At 44.4% G+C, this 19,404-nt stretch overlaps 1 protein-coding gene across 1 annotated transcript in view; it reads right to left on the reverse strand.

Moving 5' to 3' along the window:
* The window catches only part of SGSM2 (small G protein signaling modulator 2), a 48,773-nt gene that overhangs the window by 15,526 nt on the left and 13,843 nt on the right, over window positions 1–19,404 (reverse strand). The window contains exons 2-11 of the mRNA XM_029087526.1: window positions 14,865–15,027; window positions 10,517–10,678; window positions 7,594–7,661; window positions 6,950–7,095; window positions 6,381–6,515; window positions 5,797–5,921; window positions 4,704–4,771; window positions 3,675–3,838; window positions 2,999–3,128; window positions 1,408–1,542 (exon numbers count right to left, since the gene is read on the reverse strand). Coding sequence (XP_028943359.1) covers window positions 1,408–1,542; window positions 2,999–3,128; window positions 3,675–3,838; window positions 4,704–4,771; window positions 5,797–5,921; window positions 6,381–6,515; window positions 6,950–7,095; window positions 7,594–7,661; window positions 10,517–10,678; window positions 14,865–15,027 — 1,296 coding nt within the window. The remainder of the gene's footprint in view (window positions 1–1,407; window positions 1,543–2,998; window positions 3,129–3,674; window positions 3,839–4,703; window positions 4,772–5,796; window positions 5,922–6,380; window positions 6,516–6,949; window positions 7,096–7,593; window positions 7,662–10,516; window positions 10,679–14,864; window positions 15,028–19,404) is intronic.

Here is a 19,404-nt window from a genome sequence, read left to right on the forward strand (position 1 = left end):
CCTACAGTCAGTCCCACCAGACCAGGGCTAACATCCATTTGGAACCAAACTAATTGCTCTGCTATTTAAAGGTATGAGCATCTTACCTGGAGTCAAGATACAATTTTCCTTAGGAAAAAAGCCTCATGTTAGCCTCACGCTAACGCAACAAATGAAAAATATAGACAAGAGCCAAACTTGCAAGCAGTTGCTCTCCTTCCTCCTTCCTCTGCAGACATCAAACTTTTGACAGCTACTTTACAGCCTGATAACAGAGCAGATTCTGTTCTGGCTGATACACTCCAGCTATCAGGAAGAGGCAGAGGCTGTTGTTTGGATTATAACAGGAGCATGCCAGATTTGGCACATGCACTCAAGAGGTATCAAGGCCAAAAGTCTGGTGGTACTGAAGCTGTACAGGAACTGGTAAGCCTAGAGAGGGGAAGAGATCTCACATGAACAACTGAAGCTGTGCAGGAACTGGTAAGCCTAGAGAGGGGAGGAGATCTCACATGAACCTCGATAACACTTGCCTGTCTTCTGAAGAACTGCAAGCCCTAGAATCCGAGCTGTGCGGGAGGGGGTTGGCCTGGGGAACGGATCAGTCTGTAAACCATTCAGCTTCCTCCTCTGAGGAAGCAAGTACTTCTCAGTCTCCAAAACTACGCTACTAGATCCTGAATGTTTCTAACACATACACTTACTTGAGAATACCAACTTAATACCTATGAATTGCTTTAGGAAAAGCATTAAGATGACAAATTTTTGGAAGGTGGAGTCTTGCAGCTGATCATCTGAAACCCACCTAGGCTATGAACGTAAGAAGTGGAATAAAAGCACCTGACCACAGAAAGGTATTGCATCTCCATACAACCTTCTCTGCACGCTTCTGCTACTTTATAGAGGTATCCAGAGCGTGGGAGCATGCACACTTGCACCATCCCTGGGCTCAAATTGTCACTCACTACACTTCTGCCTCACTCTGTCTACACAGACTGTGCCCAGCACATCGCGACTATTGCTGTAACAGTTCACCTCTGATCCTTCCTGTACAAGGCTGCCCTCCCCAGTCAGTGACACTGTACGTGACTAACTCATGGAGGGAGAATACAAAGACCTGTTACGCCCCCTCCTTCTCTTGTGAGAACATGCTCTAGTATCCAGCTTTTATAAAGGCAAGGCAGGAAGCCTCTGGAAGGAGAGAAGGTTTGTTCAGCAGCGCACACGCTCAAGGGTGAGGGAAGATGCTGTTGTTGGCACTTCCCGTGGGTTGTGAGCACATTCCCAGCCTCTCTGCACAGTCAACCTAATCTCCAGATATCATGGCGAGCGAAATGTTTCTCCCCATAATAATGCCAACACTGTTGTGTGCATCAGTGGAACGAGCTGCAATAGAGCTCTGGGACACAGGGGGAGGAGGATAAAAACCTTTCATCCTATTAGGAGCTGTGAGGTTCCGAGAGCAGATCATTGATAGCATTGCGTGTAGCTTATCTTCCTCCTCCTCGTCATCGTCAACAGAGGCAGAGCGGCTGGCAGCTAAGTGGTGGTAGTTAATAGTTACTGCTCAAAGAAAATAGTGAAAGAGGAGCATAAGAAGAGAGAACTCGATTCTGCGGGAAAGCTCAAAAGGACATGTTCAGCAAAGACAAAGGACTTGAATCCTGCCCTCTTCTTGAAGGCACAAGCTCCTGCAAATGGGTATGAAAAACCAGTTTCTTGCAGGAAAAAGCATGCTCCACTAAACACAGGCCAGCTTTTGTTTGTGCACAGGCTGTGTTCCCAGAGCACACTTGTCACACCATGGCAATGGAGGAAGGTCCCAGTGCCAGCCTGCAGTAGGTGAGTATGCTTTTTAGCAAAACTCCAGGGGAACTGAAGGCTCCAACTAGCTTCTGTCCTTCACCATGCTCTCATCAGTGCCTCTTTTCCACTGTGACACCTGTGCCAGATACATCTGGACAGCAAACATTCTGCTCCCCAGCTCTGTCTGGCGCTGCAAACATGCAGGGCACAGGCCTCCTCCTGAGGAAGCCCACGGCAGGAGCCAGCTCTCTCTGCTTTGCACTCAGCAGGCAGGTCTGTGCTGAATGTGCCCACAGAATCTGCAGTCCCTTTGATTCAGGCAAAGGCAGAACATGCTTTTGCTGCTTTGTGCATGAACTTACCTGTGCAAATCCAGAAGCCCTAATAAAGCATGGCCACCACTGTGGGTCAGCCCCCCGGGGTAAGAAGGTTCTGCTGAGATTTCTGCTTTTTCAGCTGCAGTAAGTCCCAACACAAGCAGTAAATCCAAATCCCCTGTAAACTTTGGGGTCTGATCTTCCTGGGAAATTCTTGCTTCTTTGCCAAGGGGACTAAAACTGAACATGCTGTTTGAGAACTAGCTCAAATGCCTTCTTGCATGTAAGGAATTTGTATTCACCGATGACATGAGGTGGTTTGGTGCTTGGGAATTAATTTAATTTCCTTGGACGGGCCTTTATTTATCCATTGTTAAGTTCTTGCTTCCAAGCCAGGAAAACATATCCCAGGGAGTTCTTGGGGTACTTTAAGAGTTAAGTTTATGGCTTTTTTCTAATAACAACATTATGAGCAAGCAGTATGGCCAATAAAAATATCCTCACTTCAGGAGCAAAACTGCTCTTGGCTAGCCAAGCAATCTTTTTGCTTTTAGTCTCAGTTTGCAAGCCCAGGGGAGTATTTTGAAAACTTCCTCTGCAAAACACAGAGTAAATATTAAAAAGATTCCCCACCTCAACTCCATCGCCACTAAGATAACAAGTTTCACTGCATTAAGGAAACCTACAATAAGCTGTACCTGTTGATCACAATTATCACACAATGAAATTTTGTGAGAGATTCCCACCCCTCAAAAAACCTGGCTTGTCTGTTACCTTCAGTTCCTTCCCAGGATTTTACTTCAAGTTTTTCTCAGTTGGTTGTTTTGGTTTTTTGTTGTTTTTTTTGTTGTTGTTGTTTATTTGTTTTTTTAACAAAGCAGAACAAAGGCACTTACTGTTATCATGCTTGTGTCCTGGGTAGATAATTCTGAACACATAGTCTGTAGAAGTGTCTTCAGCTGGCATTTCATCTAGGTCCACTGATTTGTTGCTGTTTCGTTTTCGAAGCTTTGGAAATACCTTACCCTACAGAAAATAATTCCATACATTCAGCTACAATTAACTAACAGAGCACAACAAACTAAGCACTTCAGATGTTTGGCATCTTAAATCTTAAATGAAACTTTCAATGTTGGGAGGAGGTGAGGGTGGAAACAACAGCGGAATCACACAGAGCAGGTGGTTATGGGATACTTAACACAACTTTTCTGTGTATTTAAAACACAGCTTTTTCTTGTAATTCATGGGAGCTGGGCACCAGCTTCTTCAGTAACCCAAGCCTTTGACAGCAAGTATGTCCCAGTCCATCTGAGCCTCAGTCCCTATTGTTTAGGTTTGTATTTTATACAACAGCAGATTCCAGTTCATTGCTCAATGTGGCAATGAAGGTATGAACAATTTTTATAGACTATCAGTATAAGAATCAAATTGGAACAAACAGAATTACTTTGCCTCCCACTTTGATTTCCAGCTGTTTTATAGTAATATGCAGACACTGTGGAGCAGGATGCTGGTTGAACAAAGACATCAGGATCAACCCTACCACAAGCAGCTCATCAGAAAAAGCAGTACCTTGCCCTGTTGGGACCAAAGTGGTGGTTCCAGCTGACCACGAGGCAGAAGACCATTTTCCAGACAGGAAAGAAATGCGAGGAGGTGACCTCCTTGGGGGAAGTGCAGCGGAGGTCTCTGAGTTCCATCCTGACTCACCAAGACTAATGTCCATCTGCTTTCTGCTGCAAACGAGGACAAGGAAAGTCCACACTGTTACACAGGAACCTCCAATATTGTTCTTACCTTCTAAGTACAACTGATGTTGCAGTTGTCATCCTCTACCAGTCAGGATTCTAGATTTTAACACTCACCCCCCTATCTAGTTAGAAGTGTTAATGCACCGAGCGATGAAAAGCAATCATTCAAGTGGCTCTCCTGCATAAGGATTTTAGAGCAATATACGTGAAACATCTTCTAAACTAGGCTCTTAATACAAAACATCCTTTAGTCCAACTGTAACTCAAATCTGTCTACAAATAAAATTTCTACAAGTTCTTTGTCTTCACTTTGTGATTCTGACTTCAGGCTCGTGGTAAAGAAAGCAATGGGAGACGTTTTGTTCCAGATTCCATTCCCTACATTGAGCAGAACGGGCTACTGAGAACAGGATGGTCAGAGGGTGACAGAGGGTGGCTGTGGTCACACCCACTCCCTTTCCACAGGCTGATGATCCCACTACAGACCTGGCTGACAGATCTGCTTTTTTTCCCCTCTCTCCTTTCTTGTAATGGTCAATGGGTGGAGGATCGTGCTTAACAGAGCCAAAGCTTCAATGTTTAACTGCTGCTGCTGCCAGTTTCCTGTAAGTGCTGTTCTGCACAACTGACTCAGAAAAACCAAAGAAGGTAGAAAGCTACTGACAACTGGAGCAGTGTTCGGCAGAGTTCTTACCAGGCCTTTCAGTGAAGAAATCTGAAGAAGAAAAATGGCCTGCCTCCTTTTGCAATAAACTCCTAACAGGCACCACATAAAATGGTAGCAGCATTAACATTCACCTGGCAGAAAGGGGCTTTGGGAGCACCCCACGAGAAGAAGGTTTATGCTTACGTTGCTGATGGCAGTGAATGCAGACGATCTGGCTGAGCGGCACTATTAACGCGTAGTCCCAGTAAACACTAATAGTGGAGGAAAAAGTGCAAGAAACATTTTTTTTTTTCCATATTCAGGAGTCCTTACAGTTCCAAGCACCCCATAAAAAGACTGATGAGTTAATAACTGCTTAATAAATTTGGTCAATTAGGGTAAATTAATAGTCAAAAAAAAGGCAAAGAAACTAGTTCTTCACAGTGGATACATCTGGCACCAGCCTTTTCATCACCTCCCTTCCCACCCTCACCTCCCCTTCCCTCCCCCACCGCCCCATACCATTACAACAATGCTCTGGCTGAGATTAAAGTGCCTGGTGCACAGACTTCACGATGGCCTTGTAGGTGGGTTTCAGGACAGCCAGGTTCAGTTCTGTCTTGCACAGGTGACGTATGGGCAGCAGCATGTAAATTCATTGAGGCTCAGATTAAACACTGGAGAGAGCTCTGAACCCTTCTGAGAAGAACCTTGACAGAGTTTAGCAATAAAAGTAAGGGCAGAAGGCTTCATTAATGTTCTATTAAAAAACACACGTGAAGCTTTAAAAGAGAATGGAGCAGATTAAGCATTCGAGAGCACTGTTCTGGGGTTGAAGGAAGTGCTCCCTGAGGAGACAAACCTGCCTGGTTTAAGACTTCACCTGTCTTTCTACTAAAGCAGAATGCCAAATTAGATGAATAATTGATCTAATGAAAGACAATGACATTGCAAGTCTCTCTTTTGAGTTTGAAATTAGCCATGCTTGCCAAGTGATTTGTGACCCTCTGAAGGGAGGTACTAGAATTATAATGATGAAGGTAGGGTTGAGCCTTTTCTCCTGAACACCTGGAAAAACAGGCTTTTGTTTTCCTTTTGAAAAGACCTTCTATCCAAGTTCATTACAGGACCTTTGGAAAGTTGCTTAATCTGTGCAAAACAGGAACAGAACCCAAGCTGCCTGGTACCTCAACTTATGGACTATACAGAAGCCCTTTGATTCAATCAACCTTGTTACACTTATATGGTATTGCCAAGTACACAAGTAATAAACACTTTTCCTGAAAGCAATGACTACCTTTTCTCCAGCTCTGAATCTCCAAGGGTTCCATTCATCAGTTGATTTGGAGTCCATTTTAATGTCAAATTATCTGCTGACTGATGAAGGGAGAGATAACCAGGAATTGCCTCCAAGTCGTCTTTCTGTTCACAAAAGCAACAAACAGACAATCCAGGTGACTCAAGTGAGCAGCTGTAATTGTCACGTTCCAGTCTTCCTATGCCCCACAAGTTCCAGAGCAGTGCATTACCTAGGACCTGCCGAGGGAAACCTTAACACCAAAAGTACTGGTATTCAATATTGCTTCAGAAAGAGAGGAAAAAGCACAGTACAGTCACTGGGTTTATGAAATACAGTGCAGTAGGGCTGTTCCTAGCTAGAGGCCCACTTCACATTTCACACTGGTGAGGCAATGAAAGCATTCGTCATGTCTCAGTCCACCTCAGCATAACAGAGTTAAGTGGGAAGGCAGCACTATCCTGAGAACAAGACATAAAACAAGTATTTGACAAGCCTGGCTACTTCCTTACCTATACTGCTCACTTGTCAAGTCACAGCCAGGCAGCAGCTGCATGTATTGGCCCAAAGCTCCGTGTACTCACCGGCTGGACTAAGACATTGTTTTTCCCGTACAAGAGGTGTGTTCGGGAATTCTGGTGCAAAGACTCCACATACTCTCTTGCCGAAGCAGCAAAGCGATCTTCTGACGTGCTCCCACTTGAATGCCGTTTCCGGATCTAGCACACACACACAAACACAGTCAAGGCAGATCAGGTAGGACGGGAATGACTGTACCAGCAGGACAATAAAAGACAAACAGTTCCATTTAGACCCATCTCTGTAAAGTGTAAATTCTTCTGGAGCCAGGAGACTTTGCAGAGAAATTATCTGGGCTCTCACTCCTGCCTGGCCAAGGCAGCTCGTGATTTCCTCTGAACTACTTGGTCTGATCACAAGTGTCGAAAGCCACAGAATTTAGTCCTGGATCTCAAACTTTTCTACATACAGATAAAGAGGACATTTGGGCTCAAATGGCCTTCTAATATGTGATAAAGGCTCCTGACAGAAGAGAGAAGAAAGGTTGTTCTAGATTCAGATCTCTCCCTTCTGGGGTTGTTTTTATTGTCAACCTGTGCCTTCACTCAGAAACAGCCACACAGTAAATACCTACTCCCAGGGCTGGGCGCTTCGAAGGAGAGTCTTGGCGGCCGTGTACTCCATGAATCCGGTGTCGCTGAACAAGCTCATCTGCTGAAGGGTCTGTCCAGTAGTGATCAGCTGTTTTCAGCTTGGTGTACTCCAGTGCACATGGTCCAACTAAGAGAACAGCCCAAGAGAGAAACCTTCTGAGTCTGTTCAGAAACATTAGTCTTATCCTGCTGGCCAAGTACTGAAAGTGAGATTTCCTTCTCAAGCCAAGTTTGTACTAATGATCATTTAATGATCCTACAGGATCAGCCCATAATATAGACAATACATATAATAAAATATGAGGTCCTAGGGCTGTATTAAAATATTCCTGTAGGACACAATATCCCGCCATAGCAACATTAGTAATTACAATCTGCTAGCAAGCATTCAGTAAAAAGCCATTCCCATTCTGCTCTCTGATCCAACCAACAATTAATAATAAGAACAGATGACTCGTCTCTGCTGGTCTCATAAGCACCAAAACATCATCTTCTGTGTTGCTGTGTTATAAATAAACTACACGCTAGAAAGAAAAAACACCTTTTGTAGCACTATCATAATACAAAACGCTTTAAGAAACAATTTATTTCCTTTAGCATAAGAAGTAACTTTGCAAGAACTTACCTAGAAGAGAAGCCAGTATTGGGCCACAAACAGGATCGGCCAGTAAAGCTTCTTTTTCATAATACTTACTAGGAATAAAAGATCAGAGTCCAGTTAAAAACACTGGCTGCTATTTTTAAAAGCTCTTATGCCTCCCAGTAGCATGAGTCCATTGACTTTAAAAAGAACACACTACTGCTTACCAGAACGTGTGCCAAAGGAAGCACAAGAGATAAGGGCAGAGAAGCTCCACATGCTGCCATTAACCTGACAATTCCTTCAGCATTTGCCCACCCGTAGCCCAGCGGAAGCCGACTGTGTGTGCAGGAGGCAGCATGACTACTGCAGTCATGTTCCAGGTCAGACTTCACACTTAATAAAAACTGGGGCCAAACGTTCAAGAGCAAATTCAGACAATTAAATTTCCTATGTAAAAGGGAAGATTTAAGACTTTAGAGTTCTACAAGATTTACTGAGGCTGAAAATGGGATCTGGGCTGTACATCTGAAGTGCTGTGCATGTACTGAAGCAGAACACATTTTTAAAGCTTGGTTTTAGTTACAATTCTAACACAAAAATTCCAGCAACAGAATTTTACTGCGATTATCACTCTCCCACACAATGAGCCAGTAAGAAAACTGTGTATCTAAACAGCCAGAGATAGGACTAAATGGATCCAAACCCCGTTTTTTAATTGAACCTGACAGGCAGAGGAAAAGCAGTTGCTAGGATTACCTAGAAATCAGCAATGCATGCACCTCCTCTAGAACCTCTCATGAAGCTCGACTGGCTCACCTACTGACCTTGTAGAGAAGAATCGCTGTGTTGGTTTTGCAGGTAAAGACGACTTTTACAACATGGTGTATCCTGAACTATTTTTAAAGATCATTAAAATGTATCCTAAGAAAGCTGTGGAGAAATTAATTTGGCCTATTTTAGATATCTGCTTTACGATCAGATAATTTCCTAAACTATATCAATAACATTGACTAGATCTCCAAGGAGCATAAAAGGAGCCTAGAACAACCAGTTCAATAAACCTACACTCTAGAGTTCTATATTTAACAAAATGACCACCACCCCTACTCTGGATCCATATTGTGCCCCTGCTCAGCTGTGTAATCTCAGGCAAGTCACTTCCTCTCAGTTCGCTCCTTCCGCCTCATCTATTTTTGAATGGAGCTCTTGAGAGGCAGGAGCTTGCCTTTTGCTAAGTGTGTTTACCCAGTATATTTGATCTGGGGCTTTGGGCACTAATGCAATATGGAGACAAACAATAACTCTCTGCAAGCAATGTTGTCAGTTTTCCACAGAGACAAAGCATTTCCACACATTCTTCAACATCTCTTCCATCTGTGAGGAATAATCTTGAAACAATGTCAGGAACAATGCACTACTACAAATAGTAGCTCTTGCAGTGACCCCAAAGTCTTCCCATCACAGCAGGCAAAGCTGACTTATAAAACCACATAGCCAAAAAATCAAAGCATCCCCATTTCCTGAACTGCCATTATCCTCTGCTGTCTCCTCCACTAGGTGGGGCTCAAACTCTAAACCACCTTCTCTTCCCCAAGAAGAGAAGAGCCGAAGGACTTGAAACATGGAGCATTTGTGCAGTTATGTCACAAAAACACATGAGAACAAGCCTTGTGAAGAGGTTTGTTTTATTCACTAAGTCAGGTTCTCAAAATCGCACACCTGTAATTAAGGACCTGATCCTAACTCATTTGAATGGATGGAGAAGGCAGTAAGATGAACATCTACAACACTACAGTTGAGATCAAACTCTCTTGTCATATCTCCAGGTGAATTATGTGGAAAAAGTAATTAAAAAATCCTTGTACCCATGTATCAGCAGAGATACTGACACACTGGACTAAGATACTTTAATTAACTATGTCTCTGGGACACAGCCAACCCTCCCGCTGTCTCTTCTGCACACAGCTCTTAAAACAAATTGGCATTAGATATCCCAGAGCAGCAGTTTTCCTTGAACAGCACAAAGACCTTTCTTCCATTCTCCTTCTTTAGAGTAGCAAGATAGATCATGAAAATAAAGCTGATGACAAGGAAAACAGTAATGCAAGCTTTGAAAATACTGTGAGAATAAGTTCCTCTGCTCTAGCTCTCTTCCTTGTTCAGACCCATAGGCTTTGGATAGAATTACAAGAGCACCTCTGTGAACAAATTGGCATGGGCTTTGGACAGCCAGGAACGTGACCCCCCAGTCCAGAATTACAAGAGCACCTCTGTGAACAAATTGCAATGGCAGCGGGTATGGACATACTTTTCTAGGACCATATCAAGCTTTAGGGTTCCTGCTTTTCTCTTCTTACGGGAAATTGACCCCAGTGTGCCCCTTACTTCTTTATCAGTTATGGGAGGGTAGGAAGGCACAAAGGGTAGAGTTAAGAACCACCTCTTGGGAAATTAAAGCTAATGCTCGACAGTAGGAGCACATATGATAGAATATGTCACAGAACTTGAGAGGATTGTCTTTTCCACTTAAAAGAGTTCCTGTGGTTTCCATCCATAAAGCATTCATGCTCTTCTCTGGTTTTACAAGGGAAGATTCAGCTTAGCACAAAACTTGGATTTTCTAAAAAGGAAACATGATTAAAAAACCTTTTTTACTCTTTACGGTAGCATTGTTCAACATTGCCAACTTCAGAAAAAAATAAAAGAAGTCTTTAATAAACTTCCAAGTTAGGTTTTTAGCTGATTCCTGGAAAGTTGTATGGCTGTTAAAGGTTTTGCTAAGTCTGAAACATGTCAATGACTCAAAACAGAAGTACCATTTATTCTAAATGTCTATGTACCTGGTTTTCTTCCTAGGGGAACTTTGCATCACAGAAGTTTGAAGAAGACTTTTGATTTAATTCCTTGTTGCAGATACCTAAACACATCAGTTCAACAAACCCCTATGCTTCTGATCTTTCCTTACCTGCAGTTATCAACAATATACTGCACAATCTTGTCAAGCACTTTCTCAATCAATGCTGTCCGAACCCATATGTGTTTGATGGCCTGAGGTGTCAGGACGGGTGTTTTGCTTGTGGCTGATCCCTGCCTCTTGAGGGGTTCCTGCCCATTTGTCTGATTTTTCCTGCAAAGGGAGATAAAGTAAAAGTAGTTAGAATTCAGACTCCTCTTCTCCTAGAAAGCTCTCCAGTGAAAGACTGTGTGGAGTGGTGTTGGAATACACAGCACGTATCAGACAAGCGTGTATCTGTACACTGGCTGTCTGCATTACTGTGTTAGTACTCACTGCCTCTGGGGTGCAGAGTTTTAGTCAGTCTAGATTTGTCGAAAATAACAGCTCTAATGATTGAGGCTGCCTAAATTCTGAGTTATGAATAGGAGAAGTCTGTAAGAATTACCTAATTCACAGACAGATGCTAAACAAGCTCTAAAAAAAGTCCCCAGACAGGTCTGTCTGAGGTATCTTGGGCGAGGTAGTCACCTACTAAAAATACCTTGGCTGCTTCTGCAGAGTTAGGAAAAGCCCAACGTTTGAGCTCCTCCAAAACTCCCACATACTGGGCTGAAATGAATAGGCTGTAAATCCACTGCAGACTGGCAGAAAATAAGTAGCACCTGATGAACAGAAGTTTGCTTCTTATCTAACAAAGCTTCACATTTAGTTTGGAAAGCCACAGGGAGGACAGTAAAAAGAACATTCGTGTCTCCCAGCTTTGGCTGGTACCTTCGGGATGAAGCCAGCCATGACCCCAAAAGGCACCCAGCTGTTTCAGCGTGAGATATCCCCACTGAGACTGAAAGCACGGAGCAGGATTTGAGATAACACAGGCAGAGCTTTGCCAGGGACCTCCTGCCACACCATCATCAGGCAATCCTTGGGCACAGGCCCATCTTTTCACTCTCTCTGTAAAGCACCATATATAGCTATGGCACAGCCTGTGCTAGTGCCTTGGCAGCCAGATCCTATCTCCTACCACCTACAGAATGACAACAAGACAACTAAGAGATAAGCGACGTCAAACTGAGAAACTAGAGCTATAGCAAATGAGCATCCAAAGCCAGCTGGAAGCTTGCTTACAGCCAAGACCCCCTGCTTGTTCCTACAGCACAAGTCAGCACAGCAACAGGTTCACCTCAGGAATGGGGAGCTGAACGCCGCGGCTAGTGGCAGAATGGCAAGCTGGCTGCACCAAGCAGAATCGCTTCCTCAGCGCGGCTGTCAACGAGAACGCGGCGGGTGCTCAGCACGGTGGGCTCTGAACCGCGTGGGAGGTTGTCATTCCCTTCTGTGGAGTCATCTGCTGCCCAGAAAATCTACCTGACCCCAGTCCGATGAGGGACAGTGGCATGTTGTGCCCCAGGCACGCTGTGGGATGGTGTTTTGCTGCACGAGCAGGATGGTACCTGTCTCTGTAGTGCCCTGAGTGCCGTGCTTCCTGCCACGCCACAGCACAGCTTCGCGTGGCTGGAGCTGCAATTGCCATCATGCCAAGGAGCAGCTTTCTCAGCACATGTGCTCTTACCCATGCTGGGTGTCCCGTCACAGTGAGCACCCACCTCTCATCCATTTAGTACTGGTGTCTGAAACACATTTTCATACTGACAACAATGCTCCCTTCACTCCTTCGACACAAGTTAACACTTGTCACTGTTGAGATAAGGGACTTTACAAAGGCAGGTAGTGACAGAACAAGGGGAAATGGCTTTAAACTGGAAGAAGGGAGGTTTAGATTGGATATGAGGAAGAAATTGTTTACTGTGAGGGTGGTCAGACACTGGCCCAGGTTGCCCAGAGAAGCTGTGGCTGCTCCTCCCTGGAAGTGTTCAAGGCCAGGTTGGACGAGGCTTTGAGCAACCTGGTCTAGTGGAAGGTGTCCCTGCTGCTGGCAGGGGGGTCGGGACTGGATGAGCTTTAAGGTCCCTTCCAACCCAAACTAGTCTGGGATTCTATGACAATGAATGGCCTGAACAGATGTGGAACCACAGACTGATTCTGAAGCTGAATGTGCTGCTTTGAGCTTTCCAGTTTCTAAAAGGTGACTCATGAAAAGGAAAATGGGTTTGCTCTCTCTGTTTCTCTTCCCTGCTGCCGAGGAAAGCAGCTGAAAGGTGAATTTGTGTTCCCTTCCTCCCCACTAGCTTTGCCTGCGGCGCACGTTACGTAACCCAAGCTGACAAGGCTGCTCCACGCTGAGTTCTGAACACGCAGCAACAAGTCACAGCACACAATTTTATAAGGTGGCAGCAGCCACGTGGAGTCTCCCGTGACAGCCCTGGTGGGACACTGCCCCACATCTTCTCCTCATAAAGTCCATAACGTAACCAAGCCAGGTGCCCACAGCATAGCAGGCGGGGAAGCTGTGCCAGCCCTGCCACAGCACGTGGTGACATCCTGTGACGGGCCCGTACTGCAGCAGGTAATATAATGCAGCTGCAGAAAGGCAGAGCTGAGCACTGGCAGAGCTTCCGACCTCTGCACGGCACTGCAGGTTTGCCTTGGCCCTCCAGGCACTGCATAGGGCTGGCAGTGGAACACTAACCCTCCTGATCTCTTTCCCAGAAAATGTGTCCCTTAAAATAGCAGAAAAGAAGGTTCAGTTTTGTCCTAATGAGAAGAGAAACCCTGACGTCTTCAACACTCTGCAGTAGAAAATCCATGTTCTCAAATGATCCTGCTCTTTGGCAGCACTCAGGTGCCCTTTCAGGGAAATGTTCAGTTACAAAGATGAAATACATTAGTTGGGTGCTGTTTTGAGTGAGATCTGTAATTCCTTTCCGCATTCACACAGTCCCTACTCCTCTATTAGGCAATGACAGAACTTCTACAAGGCAACGTACACGCAGTCACAATCCCAAGTCAACAAATACACGACAACACTAACATCAGAGGAATTCAAGCGTGTTTAATTGCATCCTAAAGAGGGGCTTTCTTAAGCCACAGCCTCAGGAGCAATTAGACTGCTACAGCACTTCTGTCTCATTTTGTACATTCAACAAAGCGAGTCCACCCCCTGCAGTATTTCCTAATAGAGTCTCTTTGCTCTGCGTATTTTCTACAGCACTTAAAATCTGTGGTTGTTAATAGCTGAAAAACAGACAAAATTTCTCCAAGAGAGACCACAGAATTTAAGTTCATTTGCTCCTTTCTGTTAGAGGACACAGCCAAAGGTCTCTGGTGGTTAGAGCAGGGTTCATGTGGGCTCTTAACCAAGGAGGAAGGATGGGAAATTTTCAGTAGAAAGCATCCTTCTTCCCAACATTTAAAAAACTAAAATTAATAAAATCCCAGTCTATATCAGTAGGCACACAATTAAAAATATATAAAAATAGATACATACCTGTTAAAAACTACACGGCAAAGTCTGATAATTAGAAGTCTAATAAAGATAAATGACAGAAAATTACAGAGAACTGTAAGTATAACTAATTTAAACAACTGTCAGTAACTGAAGCTCTCTTGACAAAGCCCTCCATACAGCAAGTTGATCAAGAGGCTAAAAGTTCCTACAATGTACAAAGACCTCTCAGGTCTCAGCAGTGCCACTGCACTACCATCTACAGACAGAGTAAAGAGAAAATCTCCTGTCCTGAGTTTACAAGACAAGACACTCATCCCACAGGCTCATGCACTATGATTCAGTCAGCAAAACCACATGGAAAATTTTAATTGCACTACACTAGTGAGAAGTTTAGGACTCTGAGAAACCTCCAAGTCCTGGACTCCAGCAGAAATTCACTTGTGCTCAAGTCCAGCGTGTACTTAACTGCTCTCCTATAATCAGTCCCTGAGTGCTGACTGCCTTTTCCTGAGTTCATCCTTCCTCCATCCTATCATTCTTTGTATCCATAAACTTAGCTACTGCTACCACAATACCCACAAATCCTCTGTTATTGGTTTGGCAAGGAGTATGGCAAAACAGCTTTTCCAATAAATCTGTTCCTCTCGCCACCCACATCCCTTCCCACCAACAGTCCAAACTGGTCCACCATACCCTGCCTGTGAGCACTCTCTAAAATCACCAGCTATTATTCACTTCTGTTGCTTTGTGTGGGCAGGACGTTCTGATCTGCTGCACTGAGAAACAAAACAAAACACCAAAGACCCAGCTCCCAAACTCTGTCCTTTTGCTTGCTGTCAGCTCCATCAAACAAAAACATTTGCTGCATAGTTACAGACACTGAAGAGACAAAGCTTTAGCAACGGTGGCCAAGACAGACCACTTTGCAGTTACCAAGCAGTCTCTGTGTCCTCTGCGTGCTGCACACACGAAACTGTATGAATTTTGCTGACAAGCAGACCTCAGCCTCACCTGCTCTCTACCTGCTGCTGCAGTTCCTGCACTTTCTTGCATATGTCTCCAGCTATCGCGTACGTCTTGCCAACTTTGGTGAAGAGTGCAGCCACCTTGTCCGTCCGCAGGAAGCCGGCAGCCCTGCGCTTCAGCATGTGCAGGAGACATGCTTCCACAACACCTGCAAGAGAAGGAAGGAGATGAAGTCATGGGTACTGCTGTGCATCAGTCTCCTCTTCAGTGAATGCCGCCTGCTAACACCCACTGCTCAGGTGTGGAGTCAAGAGAACAGCGCGGGGAAGAGACAGACAGATAGACAGACTGGATCTCAAAATGAGAGGATGCCAGCAGCTGTCCAATCTGTGACAACAAGCACCTTGAGTTACAGACAACGTCAGTACATAACCAGCCAAAGGACTGAAATATCTCCCAGTATTTTCACCCCATTTTACACGTCAGTGTGAAAGAATTCCCAATTCTATCAAAAATGCAGCCAAAGGCAAAACCTCTTCTCAACACCTCGTGGCAGAACCAGGTCCCCTAACTCAAGATACACTGAGCTAGAAATCTGCCTTTACTGATGATCTCTGTTTTGAGCAGAGGCTCCTATTTATCTTTGTGAATTGCTGCATCCGTTTCGCCCACTTGTACTTCTCCATCTGGTCTGGTGTTTGCAACAAAAAGGACTAATTGGAGGTCATACTTTCCTGTTGTTTGCTACTCATTTTAAAAATCATGTTGTAGAAATTTTAGCACTTGCCTTTGAAGAATGATACTGGGAAGAAAGCATCTCATGGAAGTTACACAGAGTTCAGGTTCAAACAGCTTTCATTGCCACAGGATCTTGATTTGCAGAAACAGGACAGAATAAATCATCCTTTTATTTCTCATTTTTAAAATAGTAATTCCTCATATCCTAATGGAAGGGAGATACTTTCATTATGCCACCTCTCATTGGAAATAGGCATAAAAATAATGTTAAAAATCTACCAGCCCCCTTCCTCTCAACTGCCTCATGTATTCCATTCTCCTCTGGCGAAGGGCAGGCTATGAAAAAAGCATGAGACACAGGCAGACATCACCAGTGCATTGGTTAACACCACTGGGAAAGAACCCAGATGCAATGAGACTACGGAATACATGGAAACCTATGGGACAAGTGAGGCTACAGGTGAGGAGCTAAAGCTGCTTTCATTATGTGTTTTACTGTTTAAAATGCCATATTCTAGACAAACCCACCAACTGCTCCTAGAGTACTGCTGCCTGCAGTTCTCTCATTATGTGGTGACTAATAGGAAACTTAGAGAAATGAAGAGGCTGGGTGAGGAGAGAGACAAGAACCAAAGCCAGAGCTACGCTTACTTCAGAACACATATAGCCCACAAACATCAGAGTCCATCCAGGTCATAGCTGAGCTGGTTGGTTTTTTGGTTTGGTTGGTTGGGGTTTTTTTGTGTTTTGTTTTAATATTCCTGAACTCTGAACCAAGTCTCATTGAGGGAAGTGGACTTTTCAGTTGGCTGGGTGGAGAAGAGAAGCTTTGTTGGGAAGATAAACCACTCCCAAAGCACTGGAGATCACTACAAGATCACCTTCCAACAAAGCCCATCATCTCACTTTGGACAGAAAGATTAAAAGGTCTGTGAACTGAGAAGAAAATGTGACACTATTACAGCCTGAGAGGGAATAGAGAAGCAGCCAGAGCTACAACTACAACAGATCAACCTGTGAGGTTCATTTTGCAAACCTTACTGCAACATGCTCTGATGGTCACCAGGAAAAGACCACATTGCACTGTTTCAGCCTTGCAAGACTCTGCATCAGAAGTCTAACCAGCTCTCATTTAAACTGCTGCAGGGAAAAGAAACAAGATAAACACACACACACAAAAAAAACCAAACCCACAAAGTAAAAAGCAAGCCTTCCCTGTCTACCAGCTCTTCAACTGAGACTGCGGATGACTCATCCAGTCAACACTGGCCATAAAAAGGTATGAAGGAGAACAGACCGATTCATTCATAGAGAGGGGAAAAAGCCAACGTTATCTGGAAGGTGTGCACCCCCCGAAGCCCACGCCAGCCCCCACAGGAGGGTTTGGGTTCAGCATCTGAGCGATGCTCTCCTGTGTTTAGCGACAGCAGGCAGTCCCGCGGCACGGCAGCGCGAATTGCCACAGTAAGTGTTTGTTAGGAGTAACAAATGCTATTCCATCTGCTGGGACACGCTGCGTCTCTCCCAAGATTCGGCAGATAATTTTGAAAGAAGGCAGCATTTCGATGCACTTTAAGCCTGATGTTGTCGGGGGCTGAGCACTTCTTGAAGATTCTTCCTCCTTATTGTATTTAACAGCCTCCAAATTCCATGTCTGCATCTGAAAAATACCCATCCTCACTGCTCAGTCCCTGAAAACTAACCCAAGTCCCAGGCAAGACTGAATGGCAGAGACACAGAAACACCTCCTGCGTCTGGTACTCTAGAAGCCACAGCAGTCAGGGGATCACAGGATGTGACTGTACTGAACAGTGGCAGTGAAAACGTCCCCTCACCTCCAGCACTGCTCCTCTGTTTCTTTGCAAGACCGAAGAACGATCTGCTGAACAAAAAAAAAAAATTAAGAGAAGCATTTATGAGGTATTAATAACTTCACATTTTGTGCCTTATACTGGAAAAAAGAAAACTGGAATTGGCTTCCTGCTATCACTCACTACACAAATTAACCTAATGCGTGTTCAGAAAGCACAACCGTTCGCTCTTAGAGGGCAGAAAACAGCGTTAGAAAAACAAATGGGAAATGTGCTGGGGGATAACCATGTCACTGTCTGCTTTCAGCTGCGAAGGCAGATGTTTTTAAGCTAAGTAACACTGGATAAAATCTGACAGAAGATAAAGTTTCCATGGAAAGCCTTAATTTCCCTATGAGGGAAAGCCAGTGGAATTAAATACTGATGGCCTGGGGACTTGGGATTGTTCATTTTTAACATTTTTTATGGAGACACAACTAATCTGAGTTAGCAAAGCCAAGTCTCTTACTGTATACTCTGAATTCATTCTCTGTAAAATAGAGACGTCAACATTCTTCTTCTCCTCCTTTCTAGTCCTAAGTTTATTTTGACTGCAAATTCTTCAGAATAAATTTGATATATTTCTTCATTGCACAGCCTATATGAGAACAACTGCAACCAAAACTCCAATTTCATCTTAAAATGAAACAAGAAACATGTGGTGTCTTAACAGTCTCTCCTCAAGCTGCCTAATTCTGAAACAAATCACGTAAACGCTGTTGGCAAACGTGCCAAAAGCACAGGATCCTGATGCACTGTGCTGTGACCAGCTTCTTCCAACACTCGAACAACAGGGACAACTCAAATAAACACAGGAAACCCCTACACAGACAGAGCCATCCTCCAATAAAGGAGTAACTCGGAGACTGGCAAGCCCTCTGGAAAGCAGCACAGCTGGTGTAAATCAAACAGCACGTCTCATGTACCTACTGATAATGAAGGACTTGGGTTTTGCTTTTTGTTGCTAGGTTTTCTTTTTTTCCCCCTTTTTTTTTTAATAAATAAGAGCATTTGAGCATTCACAGCATTCAATTCATGTCTTCAGCTTAAATGCTCGTGCTAAGCAAATCCACACCCACTTCTCTTTCCAGGGCAAATGGGCAAAGTTGCTGTTGTGAAAGTGGTGAAGAGAAACACTGGCCCATCCACATTATATCCGTGTTGCTGTCAGCCAAATAAAGCCTCACTGAGTGGTACAACAAGGTATTTGCACACTTTCACACTCACTGCCTCTCTGAAAAAATTAGTGTGATTCACCTTTCTTTGTGACCCCTCATTTAATTGCTTATTACCTTCCAGTTTCACTTCAAACAGCACCAACAAACTGCTGTTTGGAAGGAGAGAGTATCCTAAATTTTAAAGAAATGGTTATTACTTTCTGGATTAGACTAAGGTCCCATTGCATCAAGCACTGTATAAACACATACTGAGAGAGAGACAAACACATATAGGTAACACTGATAAAAAGTAGAAGAAAATATGTATAAATTTATCCCACTTTTTGCATTCTTGAATACTTAAAAAACTTGCCATCAGGAACTAAGGATCAAGGCACTTACCAGCATTTTATCTGTAAAGAGATTTAACTGGAAGCAGAAAAGAAATCCAGCCTTGCCCCCTTGTGAGACGGACAGTAAGTCAGTGTGCTTCTCCTCTCCATCCCACCCCCAGGAAGAGACCACCACTGACCCCTCCCTGACCAGGGCTTTGTTGCCGCTGGCCCTGGGCTATACGGGAATAACTGTCCTGACATTTCCTACTGCTCTTTGCAAACAGGGTCCTGCCTGGGCTGAACCCGGAGGAGTCCTATCCCGGGAGAAGCAAAAACCAGAGCCTCACTGAGATGCTGTGTGGCAGCAGCAGAAGAGCACCAACAGCCCCAGTGTCTGCACACTCCTCTTCTGCATCTCGCAGAACATGAGCTTGATTGCACCAAACAAGACCCTCCAGCAGCGAGTCTGGCACCGCTTCCCACGCTGGTATCCTCCCCACCCAGA

The sequence above is a fragment of the Antrostomus carolinensis genome, unplaced genomic scaffold (genome assembly GCF_000700745.2).
Source record: "Antrostomus carolinensis isolate BGI_N321 unplaced genomic scaffold, ASM70074v2 scaffold7491, whole genome shotgun sequence".
Lineage (NCBI taxonomy): Eukaryota > Metazoa > Chordata > Aves > Caprimulgiformes > Caprimulgidae > Antrostomus > Antrostomus carolinensis.